At 40.7% G+C, this 27,192-nt stretch overlaps 1 protein-coding gene across 2 annotated transcripts; it reads left to right on the top strand.

The window, feature by feature from the left end:
- The first annotated feature begins 2 nt into the window (after positions 1-2).
- On the top strand, positions 3-25,589 carry ARSK (arylsulfatase family member K). Of its 2 annotated transcripts, XM_074933250.1 has the most exons (9): positions 167-275; positions 1,157-1,391; positions 5,470-5,599; positions 7,519-7,678; positions 14,883-15,165; positions 18,553-18,724; positions 20,210-20,434; positions 23,382-23,606; positions 23,696-25,589. In XM_074933250.1, exons 3-9 carry the CDS (start codon positions 5,530-5,532, stop codon positions 23,968-23,970), a joined length of 1,410 nt encoding a protein of 469 aa, XP_074789351.1. In that variant the 5' UTR covers positions 167-275; positions 1,157-1,391; positions 5,470-5,529; the 3' UTR covers positions 23,971-25,589. The 2 variants fall into 2 exon arrangements, with proteins under 2 accessions (XP_074789350.1, XP_074789351.1); XM_074933249.1 differs by lacking the exon at positions 1,157-1,391 and having other exon boundaries at positions 3-275.
- Positions 25,590-27,192: the final 1,603 nt, after the last annotated feature.

Below are 27,192 nucleotides of genomic sequence, written 5' to 3' on the forward strand. Positions count from 1 at the left end.
CCGGGGCGGTCTGCGGCGCTGAGGGCAGCGGGCGGCCCCGCAGCCGTGGCCGGCCAGATCGGCTGTCGGTGCTGCCGCTTCCCCTCTCTCCCTCCCGCAGAGGCGGGGAGGAGGGTCACGGCGCCGGGGCGATGCGGGGCGGCGGGCCGCTGAGGCGGGCCGGGCTGGCGCTGCTCCTTATAGCCGCCGCGCCCTGGGTAGGGGCGAGGCCGCGGCCCGCCGCCCCCGGGGGCCAGCCCCGGCCCAGCGTGGTGCTGGTGACCTGCGACTCCTTGGTGAGTGTCGGGGGCGGAGCGGGGCCGGGCCGCCGCACGGGCGAGGGAGGGCGGGAGAGCGGTGGGGGCTGTCTCGGCGGGGGCATTTCGCCTGTCCTGGCCTGAGTGGCATCTCCGAGGATGTGGCAGCGAGCTCTGTCCGTGGCTTTGCCCCGGCTACAGCCGCAAGCCTGCACAAATAGGGATGGTTATTATTTTCACCACCTCCACAGGGTGGAGGGCTTGCTTGGGACAATAAGGGCAGGCCTCCCGTGTCGCTGAGACAGCAGGTAACTTGTATTCGGAACCGAACTCGGCTTTATTCCCAGGAGTCTGCTACGTGTTTTCATTCGGGGTGTTACAGTAGCCCGAAACTTATGCATAGGTGGTTCCCGCGGTCAGCTGCGGTTCATACAGCTTCTCACCGCATCTGGCGGTGGAGGGCAGCGAGGCAGCGATTAGTGGGACAGACCTGGTGTGTAAAATGAACGCTTTTCTGTTGGCTTGAAAAGCGGAAAGGGAGGTCACTAAGCCCTGTTATTCTTGCCGTTGTAAATTCTAAAAACGTTAGGTCTCCACGGCAGATGGAATGGAGAATTTCTGTAATCACGAATGAAATTACCTTGAGTTAAGCTGTTTGGCATCATGTATTGACTTACTCAGACTTTTATTAGGTATCACAAATATTACAATTACAAATATCACAAATAAACTCGTTAGATAAATATCTAAAAGGATAAAGGAACCAGTAGGTATGTTTTTATAAATTTCTAGTAGCTTTATTGCAGTGATTTATTGATAAATTTAATGTCCAGACGTGTAGAAAAGATTTTTTTTTTTCATTCACAAAGTATATTTCCTTGCTTACACCTAAAGACAGCACATTTTTTACCCTTTTCCAGCCACGCTTTTATCTACCTACCCACCATACTGGAAATGCTTTTGTGAAGGTTTTGCTCAGAAGAAAGGGAAAGCCTTGTTTTGTCTGCCTCATCTGAGCTCTCCTTCCTGTTAAATCAAACTTAAGCTCCATGGTGTAACTTCCAGGGACTTTCACATCTCGCCACTTCTCATTTTCCATTGAGAAAACAACACTTGGCTCCCAGTCATCTCAGAATTCCATCCTTGACTGCACAGGTAAGAGTGCTTGACGACTTGTGAGCTGCCTGTCAGTCTTGGGATGAATTCTTCTTAAGTGTTTGGTAAACATGTATTATTCTCTTCAAACCCTTTTATAAACCATGTCTTTGCTGTGATTTCAAAAATAAAGCAATAGCTCCTCTGACTCTATTCTTTGTTAATTTTCTTTCGAGAAAATTTTCTCAACATTCCAATGTAATGTATGGGTTTTGGAGACGAGAATTTTTCTCCAAATGTTCAGCTTTTACTAAAACTACTATTTACCAGTTAAAATGCCCAATTTATAATTTTTTAGGTTCTGGGACTGTCAATAGCCAGGTTGTCTCTAGATGCTAGCAAAAGCTGCAGACAAATCTTAGTAAGGCTTCTGAACGTCCTGTAAACAGGATGTTTTTTATGAGTGTCTTACAGGGATTAGTGAGGTAACCCTTACAAAAATTAAAGACAAAACCCCACGTGTTTGATGTTCTTAAAAAGCAGTTAAGAACAAAGTTCTTAGAAAAGTACTGTATTTCTGTAGTGACTGTGAAGAAGAGTATGTTAAAATAATTGTGGTGTTGCATAAGTTTATGAGATGGGCTTGAAGGCGGAAATAGATGAACCATTTTGATTATGTAACTAGTAGAGAACAGGAAGAGTTGGGTACTGTTGAAACCACAGTTTTTCTGGAAAAAACAGAGCTTAAGTCATGCAGGCTCTTAAAAGGTGTGGGCTTTCATTAGAAAATGTGCCTGCCTTTGTTATGGGTGATGCTGCCTGTGAAAGTCTCACGCCTCTTTTGTCAAGCCTGACAGAACTGTTACTCTCAGTGATGCTGGACTGTGTGCGGTCTCCAGAGCAGTGACCTCTTGCTCGAACAGCCAGCTTTCTGCTTCGGTGTCACACCAAGGGCTGTTTTCCGCACAGGGCTTGCTGGTGGAACGTGCTGGTAGGCAGTTCAACTCCTACACTGCTACTTGAGGTTAATTGAGTGGTGACAGGCTTTGCTTGCAGCGCGGTGCTTGCTTTTGCCACTCAGAATAATTGTATTGCCCCGGGTGCTTCAAAACCGGCAAGTCCTGCACAGTTCTTGGAGAGTGGATTTCCAGAAATAGCTGTAGAGCTTTCACCTTCCCAGTCTGTTAAAGCAGCTTACTCTTTCCCCAGATAGACGTGCTGCCAGTCTCTCCGGTGTCGGAAGAACAAGCGCTTGTCTCCAGCTGTTCAGACAAACAGTACCTTTGTTGTCGAAACTTGTGAATATATTGTTGACAGGATGACACATCACTCTGTACTTTCTAAAGAGCACTTTCAGCCCAAAGTTGAAGTTCATACTGCAGATTACAGCTCTATTTCCAGTTTGTCCTACTGAATAGTTATTCTAGTTGACATTTGTAGCAGTGTGCAAAATTAGATGATCAGTCTTTTATCCCATTCTGATCTCCAGTGGCTCGGTTTACTGCGCAGTTGTTCACTGCAGTCTGGTGCTGGGATGCTACACTTAGCTCTACAGGTGCTCCTCCAAAGGGAAATTCTCTCTACAATGCCATGCTATCCAATAACATTTTCTGCCAGAAAACAAATGAAATTGTTTTCTTCTGCGTGCAGTCCCTGGGTTGAACTGAAGAGTAAAGAAAATTACATTACTCTCTGATTGTGGACTTAGTATACAAACAGTGGCTGGGTGGCTAGTGAGATAACAAAGTGCTCAGGCTCTAAGGTTAAAATATTTTAAACAGTGACTGAATAATTGTAATCTTAAAATATTTAGTAATTGTAAGAATTATTTCCTGCTGTGGTGCACAATAATGCTATGCTTAACTCTGTTTTCTGGGTTCCTTCTGAAACCCTGTGCAATCTGATTATGTGCAGTATTCTTTATAAATTCTCACTTGGACAATTAGTGCCTGCCCCTGAGGAGTCGTGTGTAATGGAAGCAATAGTAACACAGACTGTAAATTCTTCAGATTTGCTCTCGCTTATGTCTGGAGTTAGGGTTTTTTTCGTCCTCTCTCAAATTATTCCAGAAAATTCAACTAAAGTGAAAAAAGAAATATATCTGCTAATGTGCAGAAACAGCACAGTAAGAAGGTGATAGGAAGTCTTACAGTGTCTGATCTGTGTTCTTGAAAAGCTGAAGACAGAAAGAAACTATTCTTTCCCTGTAAGCTTGCCTAGTATTTCATATAGGAGAATGTTAGGTACAATGTTCGTTTCAAACAGCTCCTTTCAAAACTAATACAGTCTTTAGAATAAAAAAAAGTCATTGTCTTAATAAGAACTTGTAGGCTACCTCTTTTAAGAATTCATGCATTCATCTACCTGCTTTTTTCTAAGCTAATATAATCTTCGGAGTTTTCACCATGACTCAGATGCCTGAGAGGTGTTTGTACCTGTTTCAAATGTACCATTATTTAAAGGTGAAATTTCACAGAAGGTAAGGCCTTGGTCCTGCATCCTCTGAGACTGTACATGTTCTTTACATTTTGAAGTAGATGATCAAAGGCCTCTATCTGAAGGATTCGTGGAGTTTTTATTAGTTGAATAAAACTACCTATGCAGTATTAAGAGAGAGGAACTCCATGTTCGTCATACCTGCTGATTTTTGGTTTTGATTCAGCAGGAGCAAAGTGGTCACTCAGTTGAGTATTTTCTGGTGAAGAAGTAATATCTCACTAAATAATGGTTTTGAAAATTTTTCACCTAACAAAAAGATGACACTGAAAGCCACAGTGCAATTTTGTACTTAATGTCTAATGATGACTCTTAGCTTCAGCAGACACCAAGAACCCCTTGTGCCAAATGAGGCTTGTTCAGTGTATGGCACGGAGAGCATTTTTTGTAGGTAGCTGGTGCTGGTAGGCTGCGTGTGGGTACAAAGAAGTTACTGCAAGGCTACAAGCAATTATGTTCTAGCTGTTTTGCTGTGGTTTCTCATACAGGAGTTATTCTCACTAAATAAAAATAATTTAAAGTGACTTGGTGAGATGGTCTGCTGCCCATATACGGATTGGAGGTAAGAATTTACATGCTGGCATTTATTGTGCAGAGGCTGGTGTGGTAATTTGTACATTGTCTTTGGAACAAATGAGCCAGCAGTTGGTGAAATTTGTAACTGGCGTTTGATGTGCTCTCCTGGCCTTCTTGTCTACCTGCTTAAAGACTCTTGCAAACTACATGCTGTGCAAAACACAGGTTCTAAGCATACCCATACTTTAAGGTGTCTGTGCTTCTGTCACAGAGGACAGCTACTCGGAGTAGCATCTGAGTAATGTCTCTGATTGGGAGATCTATTAAAACTGCAGATTCTTTGTCAACAGTTTCTTCACCCAAAAAGCTGACCCGTAAGACTGGGGCTGAGCTGAGAACGTCTTTCTGAAGCAGGGAAAGACATACGAGTGACAGGAAAAGACAGTGACCTGAAGCAGGGCAGTCAACATGGAACCTGGTTTCACTCCATCATAATTTTGTACAGTAAAAGTACCAGTTCAAAATTTGGAGTCTTTTTAAAATTACTGGTTAAAAACTCTAGCTAAAGAAACAGGTAAAATGAAGGATCAATTAAGTATCAAAAGGAAAACATTACAGATGGCATTTCAGCCTTCCGTCAGCTTGCTGATGACTTTTCCAGTCCATAGTTTAAAATAAGTTCACAGAGACGTGGTGTGGATAAACCTTTAAAAAGAGGAGAAGGATGGGGGATCAGTTCTGTCTTCACAGAAATATGTACAATGCACACATCTGCATCGGGATTCAGCTGACTCCTTGTCATCTTTCACCATACCCATGGGTGCGTCATGGTAGGACCCTGCTCCTGCGAGAACTGGAGCTTAGAATATATATAGAGATAAAGGGAAGTAATTTTACTATGAAGAAATCTATTATCTTTTACATTACACTTTTTCATAAGTAAATAAGTTAATAATTAAATTACTTAAGTAAGTAATTACTTTCATAAGTATTTTATAGTGATCTAATTAAAGCTTCTCAACACTTCATTTTCCATACCTGAGTAAAATTGGCAACATTTGAGTAATACAAGTTCAAGGTAACATTAGGTTAATGTTGTTTGTATACCATTTTTCTCTCATTGCAGGATGGACGCTTGACATTTAATCCAGGAAATCAGACTGTGGATTTGCCTTTCATAAATTTTATGAAAAGACATGGCACTGTGTTTCTCAATGCCTACACCAATTCTCCAATTTGTTGTCCTTCCCGTGCAGGTAGGCCCAAGCAAGACACCAGATAAATATGTACATGTGTCAGTTTGAATATGTAGTAATGGTAGGACATTTCAAAGGACCTAATTCTGAGAGATTTGTTTTGGTTTTCAGTAAGACCCAATTTTTTTTTGGTTTATGTCTGAATTTATACACTATTCTCATGTTTGAGCTGTTTCTCTTTTCCATTTCTCATGCTTCTTCCTTTTTTTAATTCTCCTTTTTCCAACCATGTGTGACCTCCCAAATCTTTTTGCAAACTCCACTGAAGCGTCAGTATTTTAAAAAAATCTTAAGGATTTCTAGAGAAATCATCAGGTTGTCTGCTGCAGTGCTGAAGCTGCATTCTGAACTACTCTGCTTTTCCAATACAAAGTTAATAAATCTTTCCTGTTCTCAAGTAAAAGTATTAAAGAATAACAGATTAATAATTCAGTGTCTGTTAGCATTGCCTTCCAATGACATTTATTCCAAACACTGTTAAATACATACTGTGCCCTTCAGTAGCTTTAATTCAATTCTTCAGTATTTTTCTTTACTTGTGGCAATCATCACACTTGCAGAATTTGCTGGGAAGTTATAAGGAAGCTATGCTCTTGTATCAAAGGTTACATCTTAAAACATTTTTAGCCCTTTTAATTGTTGCAAAGACCTCCCAGAGGTGACGTAAATGAAATTAATCTAGAACTGAAAGGGAGATCCCCCTTTCTTTCAAGCATACATTGGAAGAAGCAACCTTTCCTGTCTGCAGCAGGCACAGGCTGCCAAATTTAGTGTTTAGTATTCCATTTATTGATAACTTGGTCCCCTTTTCTATTTCTCAAGGTCACATTTTCAGTGAATGAGATTACATGAACATGCCGTCAGTCTTGTTTCCTTTTTCTTGATTTTTTGAGTCTTTCAGCCAGGCTTTGTTGCTGAGAACAGTAACGTTGCATTAGGTTACTTAATTTTATGAAGTTTTGTGAAAGCAGCAGCTAGTCCTGCCAGTGAGGAAGAGCTGCATGATGAGTCAACAATTTGTCAATTCTGTTTAGTGTTTTAGGTGGTCCATCAACGTCATCGTGACCACTGGTCAGTTGTCACACGTGTAGCTCTGAACTGGCGGGTCACCTCTTGTTTAGCCAGTGGCTTGGAGACCTGCATGAAACTGAGCCTGCACCAGTGGTGGGGGTGTCAGGGGTGGTACCAGAAGAGATGGTAGGAAGGGGGACTTCAGGATAGGGAGAGAAGGAGTATTACCACGGTATGGAGTTGGGGTTGACACACTGTGCTTACAGGGTATTTCCATGCTTATAGAATAGTTTAGTGTTAGAACTCCCTTTGGCTCTAAGTTAGCATGGGAAGAGTGAACGATTCTTGACAAGCTGCAAAGAAGCACAGGAATTTGCTAACCATAACTTTCCTTATGGTTCTTCGGCAACTCTTTGTTTCTTTTGTTCTTGGCTGAGGACATAGGTTTTTATAAAAATACTCTAATTCTGTCTACAAACATACTTAAATTTAAATTCACATTAAAACCTAACTGAAATAATGGGAGGTAATAACACTGGAACACATCTTAATATGTGACTGTTTCATAAGGACCTGTACTACCATGGCATTTTCTTTCTGTGATCAATAAAAATATTTCTTGATCTACAGAAAACCTTGATTTAATAATTGTGTAGTACCTGGAAAGATGGGACCTTCTTCTGCAATTCTGTGGATTATTTTAGTAAATGTTGTTATTCATATTGATGATGAAGATAGGATTTCGAAGAGTAATACTTTGTATTCCCTGCTCTACTGGATTACAGTCTGGACTTTTTACCTCTAAAATAATGAGAAGATTGATCCTTTCTCACGTATATTCAACTTACATTTAGATAGAGAGTACCACTTGTCAAAATACTTTTTTTTTTTTTTTTTTTTTTTACCAGCTATGTGGAGTGGTCTTTTCACTCATTTAACAGAATCTTGGAATAACTTCAAAGGTCTAGATCCAGATTATGTAACGTGGATGGATCTCATGGAGAGGCATGGCTACCACACACAGAAGTATGGGAAGTTGGACTATACTTCTGGACATCATTCAGTAAGGTAATCAGATAGATTCTCCTGCTATGAAATGTAATGGTCTGGCAAATGGCTTCTCTATCTGAAGTGGTAGTAGCCTTAATTTAAAAGAAATGGGGTTGGGAGCCTAGCAGGGGTCTGTCCTGCAACTTTATGTAGAAGCAAACATATCCTGTGCAGATGCACTTTAGCTTTTACCTGTAGCTGAAAGGTGAATATCAAGACTGTGGTTTTGCCCAAGATGAAAGAAGGTTATTTTTGATCATTCATATTGCTCCCTGACTGATACTCATAAACTGTTTTTTGCCTTGCCTTGAGATTTCCTGGCTTGATTATACTAGGGGTGTAGGGAAATTGGAACAAAGCAACATATTGATAGTACTTGAATTATAAATCTACCATCACAAAACATGAGGTGTTTGGGTTTTTTTGAAGGCTGTATGCTTTGATAGGCTTGTGCTATTGTGGTGGGTTGACCCTGGCTGGACAGCAGGTCCCACCAAAGCCGCTCTGTCACCCCCTCATCCACTGCACAGGGGGGAGAAAATACAACGAAAGGCTCCTGGGTCGAGATGAGGACAGGGAGGGATCACTCACCAGTTACCGTCATGGGCAGAACAGACTCGACTTGGGGAAATCAGTTTAATTTACCACCAGTCAAAATCAGGGTAGGGTAATGACAACTAAAACCCAAATCTTCAGACACCTTCCCCGCACCCGTCCCTCTTCCCGGGCTCACTTCACTCCCGATTTCTCTCCCCGCTCTGCCCCAGCGGCGCAGGGGGATGGGGATGGGGGTTGTGGTCAGCTCCTCACCCGCTGTCTGTGCGGCTCCTTCCTCCTCAGGGGAGGACTCCTCACACTCCTCCTGCTCCAGCCTGGGCTCCCTCCCACCGCAGAGAGTTCTCCCCGAACTTCTCCCACGTGAGTCCTTCCCGCGGGGCAGCCCCTGAGCTCCGGTGCGGGTCCTCCGTGGGGCCGCAGGTCCTGCCGGGATCCTGCTCCAGCGCGGGCTTCCCGCGGGGTCACAGCCCCCGTGGGCACATGCCCTGCCCCGGCGCGGGCCTCCCTGGGCGCAGGGCACAGCCGCCTCGCCGTGCTCGGCCCCACGGGCTGCAGGGAACCTCTGCTCGGGCGCCTGGAGCACCTGCTCCGCTCCTCCCTCCCTGCCCCGGCCGTGCCCAGGGGCTGCCGGCACCTCTTCTCAGCGCTCTCTGTGCTGCTGCTGCTCAGTTTGCCCCTTCTCAAAGCCCTTGCCCAGAGGCGCTGCCACCGCGGCTGCCGGGCTGGGCCTTGGCCCGCGGCGGGTCCGGCTGGGCGCCGGCCGGCGTCGGCCCTGCGGGACATGGGGAAGCTCCCAGCACCTTCTCACGGAAGGCACCCTGCAGCCCCCCGCTACCAAACCCCTGCCACACAAACCCAATGAACTTCCTAACTTCCTATGCTGTAAAGCTTTCTTTAAAAAAAACCCCAAAACACTAGAATTACTGTTATTTATGAAAAACAGTTAAACCTTTAGAAACTTACTGCATTGTGTTCTAAAAATAATGAGCGCGATATGTCTGGACAGTTGGGACAAAATACCATTGTCTTCCTTCTGTGTAGTTTTTATGACAATGCACTCCCTTCCCGATTAGTAATGATGTCTGTTGTTGAAATAATAATAAAGAGTAGATTTTTACTTGATATTAATGACGTTAGAGATACTTAAAATGTTCTCGCTTCCCTCACTAAAAGGAGCAATCAGAAGTTGGAAGGTCACATAAGTAGTTAATAGTATTTTGCATGTACACACTGCTTTTCATCTCCAAGATACTGTATAAATGGTATCCACTTCAGAATCTGGCCAAAGTAATGATTTTCTCTGTATTTTAAGGCTATCAGAAAAGAAAATAAAGCTTTTTTTTCCCTTTTTCAATATACCAGTTCTACACTGTATATAAAAGGTGATTCAGATACAGACTTAGACCAAGAACATCATGTTTACTTAGTTTACCAGGCGGTGTACGTATTTGTGCACTACTGATGCTTCTCTCTTGTCTCTGCAGCTTTTCTTAGTAACTTTGCTTCTAACAGGTGGGTATTCAACCTCTGGTCTTTTGCTTTGGATTTTCTTTTTCTCTGAAGTCTACGTTATTCTTTGTCATTCTTAAAACTCATTTTTTTTCCAGTAAGAGACAATTCTATGATGTACTAAAAGGTCATGAGCTGTAGCATTATTCTCCTTCTTTATGCTTGTTTATATGAATGCTGGGAAAATTTCCTCTCTGGCAAGAAACAACTGAACACTAACACGAATTTTTACAGATGTTTATATTATTGTAGTGTAGAGATGATTTGTTGTGACTGCATCAGGTGTTCCTATTTTTTCAAAAGAGGTTAGTCTAAACAGAATACTGTAAAGTGCCTGTAACAGACCATTCTTTGAGAAAGCAAGGGATCAGATTTTGTTCCGTGTAATGAAGCAAGACAGGAATGATTCTGTGGGTGCATTATTCTTAAGCTTTTCTCAAAGAGATTTTCAGTAAATTAAAATTACTCTGAAAAATGAAAATTATCTGCGTTATTAGGCAGACCTTACAATTTTCTTCTGAATTGCTTTTGTGCAGAAAAAATTCTGTGTTGTCTAGGTAGTATGAAGTATGTGCTCACTCTGTCCTTCACTGAGATAGAATAACTGTTTTACAATGTTGAAATCTGTTTATTTCTAATCTAAAGTCACTCTGGGTTTAAAGAAGAGCGGCTCTAAGTAATTCTTCATGTTCCTGGCTGTTCACGTGGTAACTGGAACACAAAGGTGGCACTGAAAAAAAGTTTGGTTGCGTATAAATGTCTGGATTCCCGAAGTCTTGCCAGAGGTGAAGCCCATAGGTGAATTCTGCCTTCAGTAGAAAGGCCTTCACATGGGGAGTGCAAAGCTGAACAGATAGTGCTTACTTCTCAAATGAATTTTATTGTGTAGGAGTTAATGCAAAGAAAACCTTCATGCCAGACTGTATGGAAGAGGTACATAATTTTTATATTGCTTAACTTTTGGTGATAAACTCTGCTGACTCACAACCTCATACTCACAAATCCTAAGATTCATGTTCAGGTAGTCTGAACAGGATTGCTGGCAGGTGATAAGGCAAGAGATGTCTCTGATGAGGTCTTTCCTATTTTTCTGTTGATTGGCAATGATGAAATGGCATTTTGCACAGGTATTTTACACTCTTTAGGAGTGAAAAGTTGCTAATGTGTGTTGCTTTGCCTGAAATCTTGCTTACTTCAGTCTTCGGGAATATTAGGCAAATAGCCTTTTTGTTTACTTACTGTGGCTATCTTACCGTGTTCTGGTTTCCTGTTGAAATGGCACACAGAGTACACAGTGACCTGGTTGCCATCCTGCTATCAGGATGCTGCTGACAAGTCGTCTCTACAGTGATCTTAGCACCGAGAGCCCCTTCATGCTGACCCATTTTGCTGATGTCTCGCGTGCTCTTGGCTGTCGATGCACGCTGTGGCTTTAATACTTACTTGCTCTCATACTTACTGTGTCTGGTACCCTCCCATATGAATGGCTCTGCTGATACCATTCTAAATATTGTTTCAGGTCTACACAGATGAGAAATAAATTCAGATTACACAGGGTTTTGCAAAACTGTAGCAACACCAGTATCAGTGGAGTTACAATCATGTACTCTGTTTTTTCTCATTCTGCCATGTGTAGTTTCATCTGCTTTCGTGACAGGGTTTGAGTCAGATGAACAGAAATTACGATGTAACCATATAATCACATCATGTTTGCACAGTTCTTGATCCTATGAAGCTGAAGTCTTAGGCACTTCAAAGGTAGCAGAAAAATACTGCAAAGTCTGTGGTGTTTCAGTTTTTAATTTTCTTTTGTCCTAGGCCTTTATTCTGTATTTTTACCTGGTGCAAATTTTTTGATACGTTTTTTTCCTAACTTTCTCTTTAGTGAGAGTTTGAGATCTGTACTTAACTGGATCAAGCCCTTATTGAGATTTGACTAAGCATGGGTAGAGGTTGAGAATAAATGAATATAAACACATGGTTAGTCAGCCTTTCTATGCCTACACAAGAAGAATTTGAAAATGGCAGTTTACACAGTTTTTAATTAAAAAAATGAAAATTGCACATACATCCTCACTCAGCGAAAAATACAGATCTCATTACTAGCATGGCATCTGTGTTGATGTTAAAAAACCCTCAGTAGCCAATTAAGTAATCTATAAATAGTGTAGAAGAGTTATAATGAAAGTTCCTGTTCATTGTGGAGAGAATTAAAACGGCCTGCTCTTGTTTTCTTGTTTAAAAGGAGATTAGCGAAGGGAGCTAGAGCATCTCAGCTAGTGCAGGATTCAGCGGGCAGTTTTGTCTTCAGGAACTTTTCTTAAACGTGTGGTTTCTTTAAACCACAGAACCACCACTGCCCCCGATACCACATTCACCTAATAAAAAAAGAATTGTTAACTTTTCTGCTGCAATGTTTAAGTTCTGTGACATAAATTGACCCTGCTTTGTCTTAACCCATTGCAAATAGTGCACTGCTAACACAGATCATCTCCCTAACTACGGAGTTTTAGGTATCTTAAAAATACAAATGCACAGTAAAGTATACTAAGTATCCATTTGAATGTGACTTATGAGATAATTATTCATGGCTGTGAGTTAATGAAATTTGAGGAAGAGGGCTTCTAGGAAGTGCATACAAAGAAGTACCTACTAACAGAGAGGAAGAGCTGTATCTTCAGCCTCTGGTATGTTGAACATGTGAAGCCTCTGCTTCCTGTCAAAAAGACTGCGTGTGTCCTTTTGACTGTTGGTGGCCATCTTCACTTAAAATTTAAAATAGATGTAGTTACTGTCTATCGTGTAATTACTTTCACTTGGGTTAATAATAATGGTAGTTCCCTAAGCTTGATCTTTAATTGTATTCCCATTCATTATTTTTCCTGGCTATATGTTCGTTACAATCGCTGGAGTACTGTCTGCTAGCAGAGGAGATACGATCCCCCTTCATCTGAAAAGTGGAATTAATTTCTGAAGCTTTTAAATAATTGTCTGTCAAGCCCTTGCTCTTTTAAATTGAGGATTTGAATCTAGTATTGCCCCCTTTTTCAACTCTCCACCTGGCCTTTTGAAGATTCTTATTTTGGCACGTTTCTCCTCTTCTGCCTGGGGATTAGCTTTCCTCCTGGATATGTCAAAACATCTCCTTTGTTGCTCCATAATGTGGAAAGGGTCTGAAGTGGGATTGGGTTGGAGGGTGTTGAGCTTTGGGGGGTTGATCCTAACCTCAATCTGATTGATTAGTCAGACTGGCTTATGACCTACCTAATAATTTTTTTCTGTACAAGGCAGTATTAAGACAATAGTTGCAATTTTCGTTTTAATGTTTATGAAATGTGCTTTATGTATAGGCCATCTAGCTGCCTTTGTTTGTTCCAAGTCATTTGTTTAAGACTGTCTACCTTAAAAGTGTTAGCCTAAACAAGGAGTTAAAACAATAAACTGAGTTGTTACAGATAATTCTGACTAGTTTTTCTGGAGGTTAACTACCAGTACTCTGGTAAAGTTCCTGTGGGGACAAAACTGGTTAGATGCTCTTTAAACAATAATAATGCTGTGTTTTGATGAAAGTACATGATCAAACCTTGAACAGTTAAGTATTTTCTTTTATAATTTCTTTTGTTGTATTGAAATTGCCATGAACAAAATGAAGATTAGACAAGCTCTTAAATGGGCTGTTTACTCCCAACCCTTGTTTATGGCACTTGTGGTGCCATTCAGTCTGGGCAAAGAAACAAGGACATCTGCAGCTCAGATTTCTAAGGGCTTTAGAGAGGCAACAATTGTCATGATATTAGAAAATCTGTTCCCAAAATATTATCATTAAAGTGGTGTCTTCCCCCCCCCCCCCCTTTCTTTTTTTCTTGGTCCCATTTCTCAACTGTATCAAAAGGAATTGTACAGGATAAATCACTCTTACAGATTTTTTTTTTTTTTTTTTTGGTAAGTGGTAGTGTTTAAAAATGCTGTAATAGTACAATCCAAAACCAGAACACTGCTTCTAAAGGCAGCCTCTCCGGGCAAGTTATTTCCCACATGGCTTTTTCCAATAACAAAAATCTTAAGCCCCTGTTTACCAGATAAATAGTATGTGAATTCATGGCAGAATGGGGAGCAAGGTCAACAAGATAGAGATGCTATTGCTGAATATTGTTTTGTAGATGTGAGAAGAACCATTCTAACATGAAGTTGTTATAATCAGACAAAGCCAATTTTTATAAATATATATATTTATATATATAGAGAGAGAGTTTTATTTGGGTTCAATCTATTTAGGGTGGGAAGCAAGAGGCAAAGCAGCGCTGGGTGCATGGAGAGCCGCAACTCTGCCACATGCACAAGAATTTCAAAAAACAGAGGTTTTTTATACTTCTGTGCCACCGTCTTTAACCAATCCTCTCTCGTCAGATGACTGTCCTGCTCTTTCTCCACTGGGTCCTTTGAGATGCTCGGGTCTTTGTCCTCCTCCTATGGGGTCTTTTGGAAGTCTCGAAGCCTTGGTCTCTTGGCACGCTTTTCTCCTGTCGGATCATTTAAAAGCCTCATGATCCCATCTTTTGGCGGCTTTTCTCCAAGCAGCAATCACAGGTTATCTCTAGGTGGGGGGTTCCGAGAAGTGGTGACATATTATCTCTAGGTGAGAAGCGAATGCATACCAGCTCCAGGTGAGGATTCTGAGAACCGATTACGTTGTTTCAAGCAAATAGCACACTTTATATTTTATCCATAGATATTCAAACATTCATCATAATTATAATATAGGTTATAGTGATCACAAATCATCTCAGATCCACACAGGGTACCATATTCTATTTTTACAATATTTTAGACAGCAGGATAATTATGGTTTAACACAAATCATTCAAGCGTATCGTACCCACCTTGCTTAACTTAGCAAATTAGTTACAATAGTTTATTACAAAGTTAAAATAAATAAAAAGACTCAGAAGCAGAAAAAAAATGGCTAAAGCTTTGAGTGTAAAATAGATGCAGAATAGATCAATGGAATAACATTTCTCCTTTATGTAGAAATTACACATAGCTTGCAGCTACAAGTATAGGGGAAGTTCTTCAGGAATTCTTAACCCTTTTGATCTTGAGGAAAAGCGAAAAACACATTTTCCACCCAGTATGTGTCTTGTGTGTATATTTTCAGTAACCGTGTGGAAGCCTGGACTAGGGATGTTGACTTCCTGCTCCGCCAAGAAGGGAGACCCATGGTAAACCTTACTGGTGATAGGAAGCATGTGCGAGTGATGGAAGCAGATTGGCGGAATACTGATAAAGCCGTGAATTGGATAAAGGAAGAAGCCATTAACCTTACTGAACCATTTGTTCTTTACTTGGGACTAAATTTACCACACCCATATCCATCACCTTATGCGGGAGAAAATTTTGGATCCTCTACATTTTTAACATCTCCCTATTGGCTTGAAAAGGTATGTGAAAAATATAAATTTATTTATAGGTGTACTTACTATGAACAGCTTTTTATTCCTCATGATTTTTCAACTCCGACCTAGTTTTGGTATTTCAGTACACAGAAAGCACTTGGGTGAGATGTTAGATTTCTGACTCAAGGCTAAGTAAATAGAAGAAACTTTCTCTATTGTAGGAAAGGGTTTGTTAGCAGTAGTCACCGAATCAATAAAGAAATTTGGACTTCAGTGGCTAGAAGCATTAAATGGAGAATAAAATCCTTGCTATACTTAGCTATAACTTCTTTTCAGCAATGATCTGAAGTTCATTGTTTATGACATTTTGTGTGTTATAAATGATGCTATATGTAGTCATTCTGTCTGAGGTTTATAGTGAGAAATTGACTTTTCTTACAATATGAAGCTAGAATATGAAGTAGTAAGACACAGCAGAAGTCTCTCTTTTCTGTTATCTACTTTCCATGCTATTGTAGCTTCTTGGTGTTTTCAGAGTGCAGAAAAGTCCCATTATGTCTCTATGTGGAAAGCTAACAGGTAGTGCTCCATTCCAAAGAAGTAGTAAATCCATTTTCTCTGTCTTTTTCTCTGTCTTATGTGGTCTCCAGGTGTCATAAAAATATAAATGGGTTACAACAGCTTTCACTGCATAAAGGCATGAAGATTCTTTGCAGCTGAAGAACTGAGAATTAGGTTTGAAAACACTTCATGCTTACTTCAGAAAAACCCATACACAATTTATATAACTCATTTGGCTTTTTCTACTGGCACACTGTGAAATCTCTTTGCCTGTGTGCAACAAAAATACAAAGACACATAATAAAGGATATATAAATAAAGGTTGAGAGATGTGAATTTCTTTGTAATAGTGAGGGTTATGTGTTCTTCTGGGAATAGTGAGAAGTTTGTGGGGAGACGAAGAGCATGGGGAAAAAACCCTTCATTTGCAAAAAGCAAGATCTAGTTTGGGTATTAAGGAAAACTTACTAGGTCCTGATTGCTAGGTTAGACATGTCTTGGGAAGTGGGGTTCCTTTTTTCAAGTCACAGACAGAGTTATTAACATCTCATGACAAATTTTTGTCATCCTTAATACACTTAGAGTTCTTAAACTCTATAATTTGCTGAGGTCCTTTCCACCACTACAGATACACACTCAGTTATGTGACCCACACATTACCATTTCGTGAACATTGCCTGATTGTTCTGGAATGTATCTGTGTTTGGGCCATGGAAGAAGCAGTCTTTTAAAATGTCAGGGATCAATCTCATGAGGCAGTTTGAGTGCGTATATGAAGAACTTGAATTAATGATCTGTTCACTGGGGAGCTAACGCAGAACAGAGTATCAACACGGTATGTTTATGAAACCCTGTGTGGCTAAGCAGATGGCTCCCTCTTATTTTGCACAAGCTGGGGCTTTTTCAGAGCTTGCGGCTTCTTTCCTGGCTGTGAATTACAACAGACTGATGGAAGGATTATGACTTTGTGAATCCTTATATCTAGGTTGTAGTCCTGAAGGAAAGGGTTCAGTCTTCTGACAAGTTGTGGATGGAGAAGGACACATTTTGCTCCCATTAAGCAACTCATAAGTACCATTGAGGAGTCCCAAATGTGACTTTATGTAGCAATAGGAAAATGACTTTAGCTTCCATGATTTCTTCTTGCAGCCTATTTTCTATAGGGCCTAAGGAAACTTAGATTTTGCAATGTCTGTTTGGCTACTACAAAGCTGGGTTTTATCCCTGTGGGCACTGTAACTCTTGCTGTCTTACCAACTGTATAGGTGTTGGTCTCTTTTCCCAAGGAACAAGTGACAGGGTGAGAGGAAACGGCCTCAAGTTTCCCCAGGGGAGGTTCAGATGGGATATTAGGAACAGTTTCTTCCCCAGAAGGGCTGTCAGGCGTTGGAACAGGCTGCCCAGGGGAGTGGTGGAGTCACCAGCCCTGGGGGTGTGTAAGAGACGTGCAGACGAGGCGCTTAGGGCCGGGCTTTAGTGCTGGGCTTGGCAGTGTTGGGTTAACGGTTGGACTCGATGGTCTTAGAGGCCTTTTCCAACCCAAATGATTCTGTGAATTAATACAGCTAGTAGATAAGTCAAGAGGGAATATTGACTGTTGTGGGAGGTGGAACTTTGTGGGTATTGGAACACGTGGCTGTAGCCGCATTGGTGGTCAGAGATACACCGTGTGCTGGAGGGACAGACACTATGTCAGTAGCTCCCCAGACAGCTCTCAGTTATCCATGCTGCACCTTGGGGCAAGACCCAGTTGGGTTCCATAGGGACTTAAATTGCAATGCCAGCAAAGAGGGATGTAATACTTCTGGGGACGACTTCAGTCTTGTGCAGCTTGGAGCCCCTCGGACAGTTAAGTCTCCATTACCGGGAGCCAGTGCTGCCTGTGTCTGGGGCCAGCCCAGGAGTGGAGCTGCGGCTGCAGCCCTGGGAAGGTGCCACACAGGTAACGGTTGCTGTGCCATAATCTAGGCGTCAGCTCTGTTTGTTAGCGAAGAATTTCAGAGGTAAATGAGAGCAGCAGGTGTGGTTTTACTATTTCATAAACTTAACTTTTCCATACAGATTACATCTTCCTACTTTGCAGTAATTTGTGCGTTAAATCTACAATATAGAAGTGATCGACTCTGTTAAATGCAACACTTAAGAAAGCACTTACAAGTATGTCTGCCTAGACTAAATGTGTATGTCAAACTTAGAGGCTCTAAAGCTGGTACTGTAGCACACAATGTCTCTGGGCATTCCAGTTTCAATAAAAAATCCAGTATTATTTGTAACTGATTGGCTCCTACTTTTTAGTTTCAGACTGATCTTACACTTCTTTATCCCTGAATGGATTGATATCTGCAGAAATAGAAAAGTATTAGAAAATTGGACTAATGTAGTGAATTCTCTTTAGCGAGGTGTCAAGACTTGTTATCCGCTGTCCTGGAGACCTCCTCAGACTAAGTGAATTTCTGTGTTCTGTAGGCTCACGTAACACCAGATCTTTTTGATACATATGGTTTATAGTTATCCTGTAGTTAATGAGACACTATGCCAATACTTCTGTACTTAACTCTAGAGTGCACTTCTGGAAGGTTTTTCTGCAGTATTGCTCTTAAAAAAAGACATCAGCTGGTAAAGCACGTATTCCTAGCCCTAGTTTCTAGCTGATTTTTACAGCTCTCTCTTAAAATGACTTGGTACCTGTGGAAGCCGAGGGGAAGTATGGAGGAGGTAGCAGCACTGTGTAACAGATAAGCAGCTGGTGTTTCCTGGACCACAAATTGGGAACTGTGAATTAATGCTAAAAAGTTTTAAATGGAATCTGTTTTTTTTAAATGAATTGTTTAATTCAGTTGCAAAATAATGCTAATTTCTTCTTATTTTTAGGTAACTTATGAAGCTGTTAAAATACCCAAGTGGTCTTCTCTTTCAGAGATGCATCCAGTAGACTATTATTCCTCTTACACAAAGAATTGCACAGGAGAATTTACAGAGCAAGAAGTGAGAAATATTAGAGCATTTTATTATGCTATGTGTGCGGAGACAGACGCCATGCTGGGTAGGTGATGTTTCATTATTCAGTGGGGTTTCTTGTTTGGATTTTTTTAAGAAAATGCTGATAGGGCTGGTCTTCCGGGGAAGAAAAACCCCACAATCCAGATCTGGGAGTAAGTCATATGGATGTTGCTTAATCTGTCCATATGATAAATAACTGGGTAGCTCTTAAGGCTACTGCAAGGTGAATTCAGAGTGCTCTGAAAATTAATCACAACCACCAGTCAGAGACCCTGTAAAAGCCCATTAACTGCGGCAAAACGTTGTACAAGAGGAAGTAAATACTCTTTGATTAAGTGCTAACTGAAACAATGGAAACAATTGTGAAGGGGACAGACCAGCAAAGCAGAGCTGGAAGGGAAGAGAAATTTTAAGGCATAAGCCATTTCCTTGAAAATTCATTTCAAATGCATAGAGTGGATGGCAGCTGTTACGCATAGACTAAACAATAAGGTTACCTTTGAAGTCTCCCTTAGCAGCATATTACTGAAAGTTACGAAGAAAAGAAAGAATGAATTAGGCATTCAGAATTCTTCCTGGTTTGCTGTAAGATCTACATACATAAAAATGATAATGTAAGTTGCTCTGTTTATTTCTTAATTTGAGAAGTGACCATGAAAGAATTTCCTCGCATTCTAATATGAAATTCACTAATAAGCTAATCTTTTTAGCAATGTTAGAATGATAAAGTATTTTAAAAGATGCAGAATTACTCTTCCACATTTTATGAAAGAAAAGAGTACAACAGGAGCCTGATAGTTTTAGGGAATGAAGGTATTGCAAAGTGTGAAATTACCATAGAGTCACAGAATGGTTTGGGTGGGAGGGGGCCTTGAGGATCATCTAGTTCCAACCCCCCTGCCACAGCCAGGGACACCTTCTACTAGAGTAACCCCACTGCAGTTTAATTTGGTAGCAGTTTCAGTTTTTAACTCTCTAAGCAAGAATCGCTTTAATGTTTTAACATTAAAGATGTGTACATGCTTTGTTTAATCACCAACTTCACTGATCTTGGCCCTGTCTTCGCTGCGCACATGTGTGTGCAGGGGGCTCCTGTGGGGATGTGGGCACAGGAAGGAGGAACTTCCACTGATGGTGTGTAAGGTGGGTATCGTCAGGAGTCCTTCACCCTAAATCTAGTGTCAGGGCTTCTGCTCATCTGTTTTACTGCTATTGAAATGACTTTTATTAGTTACGCTAGAAATTAAATAAAGTGACGACAACAGAAATGCGGCTTGTCCTGTGGTACCTCCTTGCCTTTTGAAATTTTTACAGTTGTTGGCCAGTGCCCTCCACTCTTCACTGGGAGCTAGACCCCTACAACACGTTCTTCTGGGCCGAGTGCTTTGGGCTTTGCCTTCTGGGGCAGAGAGAGGAGTTTCCAATCCTCTGACTAGGATTCCTCAGGGTTTGCATGCTGCTTTGCAGGTATGAAAGTTGGAAGGAATACTTTGAAGGTATCCTTTTCAGTGTCATTTTCTTGTTACAGGTGAGATTATTTCAGCTCTGAGAGATACGGGGCTTCTTAAAAGAACAGTCGTTATATTCACAGCAGATCATGGAGAACTTGCTATGGAACACCGACAGTTCTATAAAATGAGCATGTATGAAGGAAGTTCGCATGTTCCTCTTTTGGTCATGGGGCCAGGTGTAAAAGAACATCAGCAAATACCAAACGTGGTATCTCTCGTGGATATATATCCTACTATGCTTGGTGAGTTAAATCATTTCAAATAAAAACCTTCTTTCCCAGTTAGTATTAGTATTATGCATTTGTATTATGGTGAGAATTAGGTGCCCACATTGTGAGGCAATGTAGTGTCACAGCAGGAGGTAGCAGTTTATCTGTGGAGCATGAGTACGGACCTAACGCAAAACGCAGAAAATGGACATAAAAATGAAATAAAGGAGCTGATGATGTTCCTTATTACTGTTACTGTCATCAACACAATTACGGCAAATGATTATATGTAGGATTATTTGTTATAAAAAAAAGGTGATAAAAACCAATCAGATGTGGTTTAGATATGACTAATCATTGCTAGCCTTCATACTTAACAGTTTCTACAAAAATTACAGTGTAAATATATCCAGAGATGAGATTAAGCCTGAAGGGATGGCAGGTGCAGTATCTTATCAAAGGAATGGCCTTTATGAAGGGTCATGTGGAAGAAATGCGATAAAGAATTTGTATCGGAAATGTACAATTGATCTGGGCAAGCATAATGAGATACGGTAATGGATATCCATTCCTACTTTCTGGGGTATGGAAGCACTCATTATGGGGCAGAGAATCAAACAAAAAGGACTGACATCAAATTGCTGACACACGGATGGAAATTACTTTTAAGAGTGCATTTTGAACGGTTACCTGTGATAAAACATGCAAGAGATGAAACTCATTGGAACCAAGCATGTGGTGAACTCACCATTCGAGGCTTTATCTGGGATTTTTTAGGCTACTGATGAGAAAAATGTTCTTTTCAAGGCCGTATGCAAAGCTTGGTCTTTAAGAAGTGCCTTTCGTACACTGCAATTGCCTGAGAGAATGCGAGGCAGTAGATAAAATTGTACTTTTAGCAGTAAAAGCCAGGGAAAAAACCTTTTCTGTGTTGTTTTAAGTTGACTTTCTAAAACAAGACCAGACAATATTTATCTGTCTCTTCTCAAAACTTTTGAACCGATTATCCAGCTGAAAGTAGGATATAATCTGAGTAGCTTTCTCTTCCAAATTCTGGTATCAAATCTTTTATATATAATAAGTACTCTGTATTAGATACAGTTCTTATGTAAGTTGTGGTATCGCATGTAAAGAGTTGAAAAATCTCTTTTTTTTCTTCTTTGTGCCTTTTCCCCAGATTACATAAATGCTCAGGGGGTTTAACATCCTTCCTTGTTGTTCTTTTCCTCCTTTTTTTTTAATTCCCAGAACCTTGTGTTTTTAAGTCCTTTCCTTCTGTTCTGGCAGTTCCCCTTTCCTGCAGTGTGAATGTCAAAAGAGGCACATATGTCAGGATCAATGTGAGAACACGAGGGATCATCTCTGTCATCTCATGTCTCTTCAGGCTGCATGATACTGCTGACTAGTGAGGACACAGATTTCAAGCCTTTTTTTGTGATAAATGTAACCCCTTTGCTTTGTGTTCTCTCAGTGCAATAATCTCTCTGACGGCACCATCCAAGTGTTTTGCTCAATACTTCCTCCTTTACTGACTTTGAGATTAGGTGCACGCTATAGCAAGTGTGGTACAGATGTTTTGATTCCAGCAGAATCTGTGGGATAAGGATAACTCAGCCAGAAGTCGTTTTCTAGCAGGGTGTAGCATAACCTTTCCTCCAGACAGCGCTGGTGTCTGTGTTGGTCTGTGTGGAAGTACCTTCAAATCTCTGTTTGAAAAGCAGGGGGTGCTGAAGGTGCCCTCCTGGAGCTTTCTTTGCTTGTGGAGACTGCCATTACTGCAACTAATAGCATTACTGGTTTAGGATGACAGAAGAGGAAGGTCTACATCCCCTTTTTCATTTGTTTAAATGTAGTATGTATTTGTTCCAGTTTTTAGCCCACACACTGGAGGCTGCTGGTTTTTACACGTTGCAGGTCTTTCTAGTGCTCAGTCAAATGATGGCCTTTTTATTTAACAGAGGAAGAACTGCAGATTAATGACAGGTATATATGCTGTAGAAACAGAGGAAAAAAAGGAAGATACGTGCTGATGAAGGAAAAAGTTATGTACGGACAATTTCTATACACTGAGTATCTCCATTTGGCATAGAACAGATGAAATACTACCAGGGTACTCTGAAATGTTGAATTTTGCATGAATATGTGCTATGTTCAGTAGGGTGATTAAAATTAGCAGTGCTGTCATACCCTGTTTTTAGGACATGCTTAGGTAACATCCTTGGGATTCTCAGCTTTGTTTTTCAGAATGTCTCTGAGAGCTCTTTGCAGCCTCTTAATATTGACCTGATTTGGGGGAGCTAGAGACACTTGGGGTGTAGTTGATACTGTGGAGCTTATTCTAGTTACCAGCATCTTCTTGGGGCTCTCTACTAGGCTATAGAGTCACCTGGTGTTTTACACGTGTGTATTGATACCACCTCTGACACCATCTTTATCTCCACCCATACCAGAGAACCAAGAGGCTCTGTTCCTCAGTTTCCCCACGTTACAGTTAATAACTGTAATGGCCACCTTTCGTTTTGTTATTTGCTGATCAATAATGCTGGACAGGATCTTAGCACCACTATTATCAAAGAAATGAATGGTTAGGCCTTGTTGGACATAAAGCTTTTAGGGTCCTTTCATGCTATGACAGTCTCTTTCTCCTGCCTGACATAGTCAGAGCAGAAGGGAAGGGCATAAAAACCATGATTAAAAAAGATAAAAAACCACCACCCATCACTGTAGACTCTTGTGATCAGTTTTAACTTCTGTTAAAATGTTATCATAGATGATACTGCTTTTAATCAAGATGGTGGGCAGCTGACCTTGGTTCCTTAAGGGTTTGGGGGAGGTTCCTGTGGTCTACAAGGAGAATAGTTAGGAATACGTGTTTTATAACTGAAATAGAATTTACGTTCAGACACCTGTAGCACTGTCTTCAGCTTTTTTTAATCACAGTGACTGCAGTAGCATTTTGACTTTGTCTATCTTTACTTAGATATAGCAAGGGTTCCTGTCCCGCAGAACCTCAGTGGATATTCTCTCATACCGCTCCTGCGTGGGAAGGCTGAAAACGACGTGTCACCCAGAGCACCTCGTCCCTCGTGGGTGCTGAGCGAGTTCCACGGGTGCAATGTGAATTCCTCCACCTACATGCTGCGAACGGGCAGATGGAAATACATCGCGTACTCCGATGGCCGCTCGGTGCTTCCACAGCTGTTCGGTACGCTACAGCGTTTATGGCCTCGCTGCTCAGTAAGTTGCTTAAATACAAACTGGCTCTCAATTCAATTGTCTTTTTCTTTGTTCCAGACCTTTCTGCCGATCCAGATGAGCTAACAAACGTTGCCATGAAATTCCCAGCAGTTGTACATTCCTTGGACAAAACACTCCACTCTGTAGTAAACTACCCAAAGGTTTCTTCATCTGTTCAGGAGTATAACAAGAGACAGTTTATCAGCTGGAAACAAAGTTTGGGTCAGAATTACTCAAATGTAATTGCCAACCTTAGGTGGCATCAAGACTGGTTAAAGGAACCAAAAAAATATGAGGATGCAATTGACAAGTGGCTTAGTCAAAGTAAGTAAATAAAAACAACCTAGATGTAATATGGCTGAGAATATGAAAACTTTCTGCATTTGTAATATTATGCTCTATTTCAAGTGTTAGAATTATTGTCTTATATAAGCTACTGAAACCAAAGATGCCCAAACAATGACTGCTTTGTGTTAGAAAGCCAGAAGCATTTTATATAACTACCCAGCACAACAAATCTAGATTTTTACACATTACAATTCTGTAACACTTAATTACACATAGGAAGGATAGTACATAGTACTAATTGCACATACAGGATATTTAGCTGGTGGCAAAATTGCAGAGTATTAGCGTTAGAGCTCAACAGGAATTTCCATTTCCAAGGACAGAGTAAAGCAAGGATTGCAGAATTTACTGTAGTGGGATACCAATTACAGTGGAATGTGCTGCAGCCAACTTTACATCAAGATGGATTATAAGTCCACCATAAATAAACATTCACCTTAGAGAAGCTGTAGTGGTTAAAATATAATCAATAAGTTAACAACTAGTATTGGCCCGAACGTAGATGCAGTTTATTCAGGTACTTCCTATGTCAGCATTCTTGTATTATACATCTCTCCATCTTTTCCAGATCTGCCTTCTAATTTTGCTTTTGGATCTGGTACTTACCACTCTGTGCTCTTTAAAATTTAATAATATGGATAGGCTACTAATTGAACATGTGTGCAAATGGAGTCTGATCTCCAGTCACTATTGGAAATGAAAAAACCCCAAACAAAACCTACACAAACCCCTCTGACCAAACTGTGAGTAGAGCAGTTTTCTGAAAAGTGGTAGTTGTGATTTGCATAGCAAGATGAAAACTGCTTGAATAAGTCTTCATGATGCAGTTAGATTCTGCAGGTAAATGTTCTAACATGCATCAGCAAGTGGAGAACTGGAACCTACTGTGTACACAGAGGAGATGCAATTGAAGCTTGCAGAAGAGGTTAATGTAAAAATACTATTTCACGTTTTTCCAGGGATGTGACAAAAAAAGCAGGTTTGGAAGAAGGTAAGATTTAACTACTAATTTTTCTGCTTAAGGAAAAATATAATTGTAGCAGCACTACACAGTTGTTGCTGCTATAGTAACAATACAGGATGACATTATACTTTGTACCTAAATGCTTTCTGGAATCTGTAATTAAATACTCAGCAGCAAGCTAGTAAAAATAAACATGGAAAATACATGTATTTTCTGATGGCTAAGCACTCATGCATTTCGTAACCAATTTTCCACGCTAGAATTAGGTACATATTTATGAATACTTTAGCTCGTTTATATTTTTTTTGTTCACAGAACATTAAGGCTAACCTTGTAGTACTTACTGCTAGGCAAGGAGCAAATTAATAGTTACAAGAACCTTCAGGCACTGTGGCACGTCATTATCATTCTTGCTAAAATGAATTCAGACACTGATTAAATTATTTAAACAAAAAACATGTCTTATAACTGTAATGTAAATTGGCTGCATAAGTAGAAAAAAATAAATATATCCACATGAAGGCATGTTCAGGAGGGAGAAGAATAAACAAATTGATCACTTTCCAGCAGTCTGGACAGAATGCAGTCCATTAAAATACAGTAAAATACAGTAAAAACAATGAAATAAAATTACTGTGAACTGTATGTGTTTTGTGTGTGTGCTTTTTTTTAAAGGACCAAATATTTAAAGAAATTACTGGAAAATATTTAAAGAAATCACTATGGAAAATTGTATTTTGTCGGTTCTGTGGACAGTGCTTTCTTTAAAGGGGGGAGCTTTTAGGATGTACTTCTGAAATGTTGGGCTTACAAAAGTGCATTTTGTCCCACTCTATGAAATGGAAAAAGCCAATTGGAGAAACAAACTTCTCACCGTAATTCCTTGCAACAAGTTCTTATATCACAGGCTGTCCGGGGCAGGTTTCCAGATGATGCAGGAAGGCCCAGGAATATGCCAGCTCGCAAGGTGGAGCAGCAGTGTCAGGAGGCAGGGAGTTTTTCAGTGTGTGAGCCACCCAGTAGCAGGCTGTGATCGGATCCTAAGTCAGTATGCCCAGTCTAGTGCTTCCTTTTGTGTCTGGTTGTCTTAAAATGCTTCTTTAGAAAGAAAGCAGTGACTTCTTCGTTAAAAGCAAAACTTGGGCTTTTGCAAGTTATTTATCATTTGCATGTGAACCTTTGTTCTGAAGAGTTAGAAGGCAAAAGCTCCCCTATGCCCCCTTCCTGACTCTGTTTGCAGTAAACAATCTATCCGTGTTGGTACAGAACTGAGCTAATTTAAGTCCAAACCATGCATTAAGGATGTGGTGATATTCAGTTACTCTGTGTTGGTTATGCTAATGCATCTGCATTATTGTAACACGAATCAAATGAGGTTTGCAACGTCCAAGGTTGACCCGCTAATGGGAAAACAAATCTGTTGTTCAAACACGCAGCAGGAGTTACGCAGCACTAACACTGAAGAAACGTTGGAGAGTGAAAGGGAAAAGGGGGTTGGGCTGGAATTCGAGGGGGGTTTAAGCGTATTGATTAGATGCAGCCAGGTCAACCCACCCTCTTGGGGTTTATCTCGGACTACCAAGGGCGTTGGCCTGATCAGCTTCTGAACCTTTCTTCCTATCTTCAGGTGCCTGCAAAGGCAGGAGAGGTACCACAGTCCTGATGGACAAAAATGGGAGCTATTTTTGTAAATACAAGGTCCTAGGGGTCACTGGAGAGGTAAGAGACTGCCACTGTGAATTTGCTGACAAATCACATTGAAATAATCACCTGCTGCCTTTGTCAGGATAACTAGCCTAGTCAATAAGGAAAATAATTTGGTGGGGAAATCCAGACTTTGAATGCACCTGGGAAATGGCCTGTCTGATCTTATTTTAAGCAAGCCTTGGAAACAGAATCTAGCTAAAATTCCTGTGTTAGGTTTGCAGCTGGCTACAATCAGACTAATAGATACTGAAAAGTGAAAAGCAGGAAGTCTGATCAATTAAGTTCTGCAAGAATTGGATGTAGTACTGTTTGGTACTTTTTTAATAAGTACTTTGAATGCAAGAGTAAGCACTCTTTTCTTATTAAACATGAGAAAATGCACCCTGGAAGAAATATTGGCTCTTCTGAGCATGGGCTAAAATTCTGAGTTTTCTTGATTAGTGGGAGAAATGATTTTAAATCAGGCAAAATTCATCATGGGTTAGTTAAAGGTCAAAACAAAAGGGAAAGGGGAAAATATTAAAACGGTGAACAT

This window comes from Athene noctua, chromosome Z (assembly GCF_965140245.1).
Source record: "Athene noctua chromosome Z, bAthNoc1.hap1.1, whole genome shotgun sequence".
NCBI classification, from domain to species: Eukaryota; Metazoa; Chordata; class Aves; order Strigiformes; family Strigidae; genus Athene; species Athene noctua.

Bases quoted from the DNA above. Each gene is read 5' to 3' on its own strand.
- ARSK (XM_074933249.1), top strand. From the start codon at position 132: ATGCGGGGCGGCGGGCCGCTGAGGCGGGCCGGGCTGGCGCTGCTCCTT. The intron at 5,600-7,518 runs GTAGGCCCAAGC...TTTTTTTACCAG, and splicing joins TTGTTGTCCTTCCCGTGCAG to CTATGTGGAGTGGTCTTTTC. The intron at 7,679-14,882 runs GTAATCAGATAG...GTATATTTTCAG, and splicing joins TCTGGACATCATTCAGTAAG to TAACCGTGTGGAAGCCTGGA.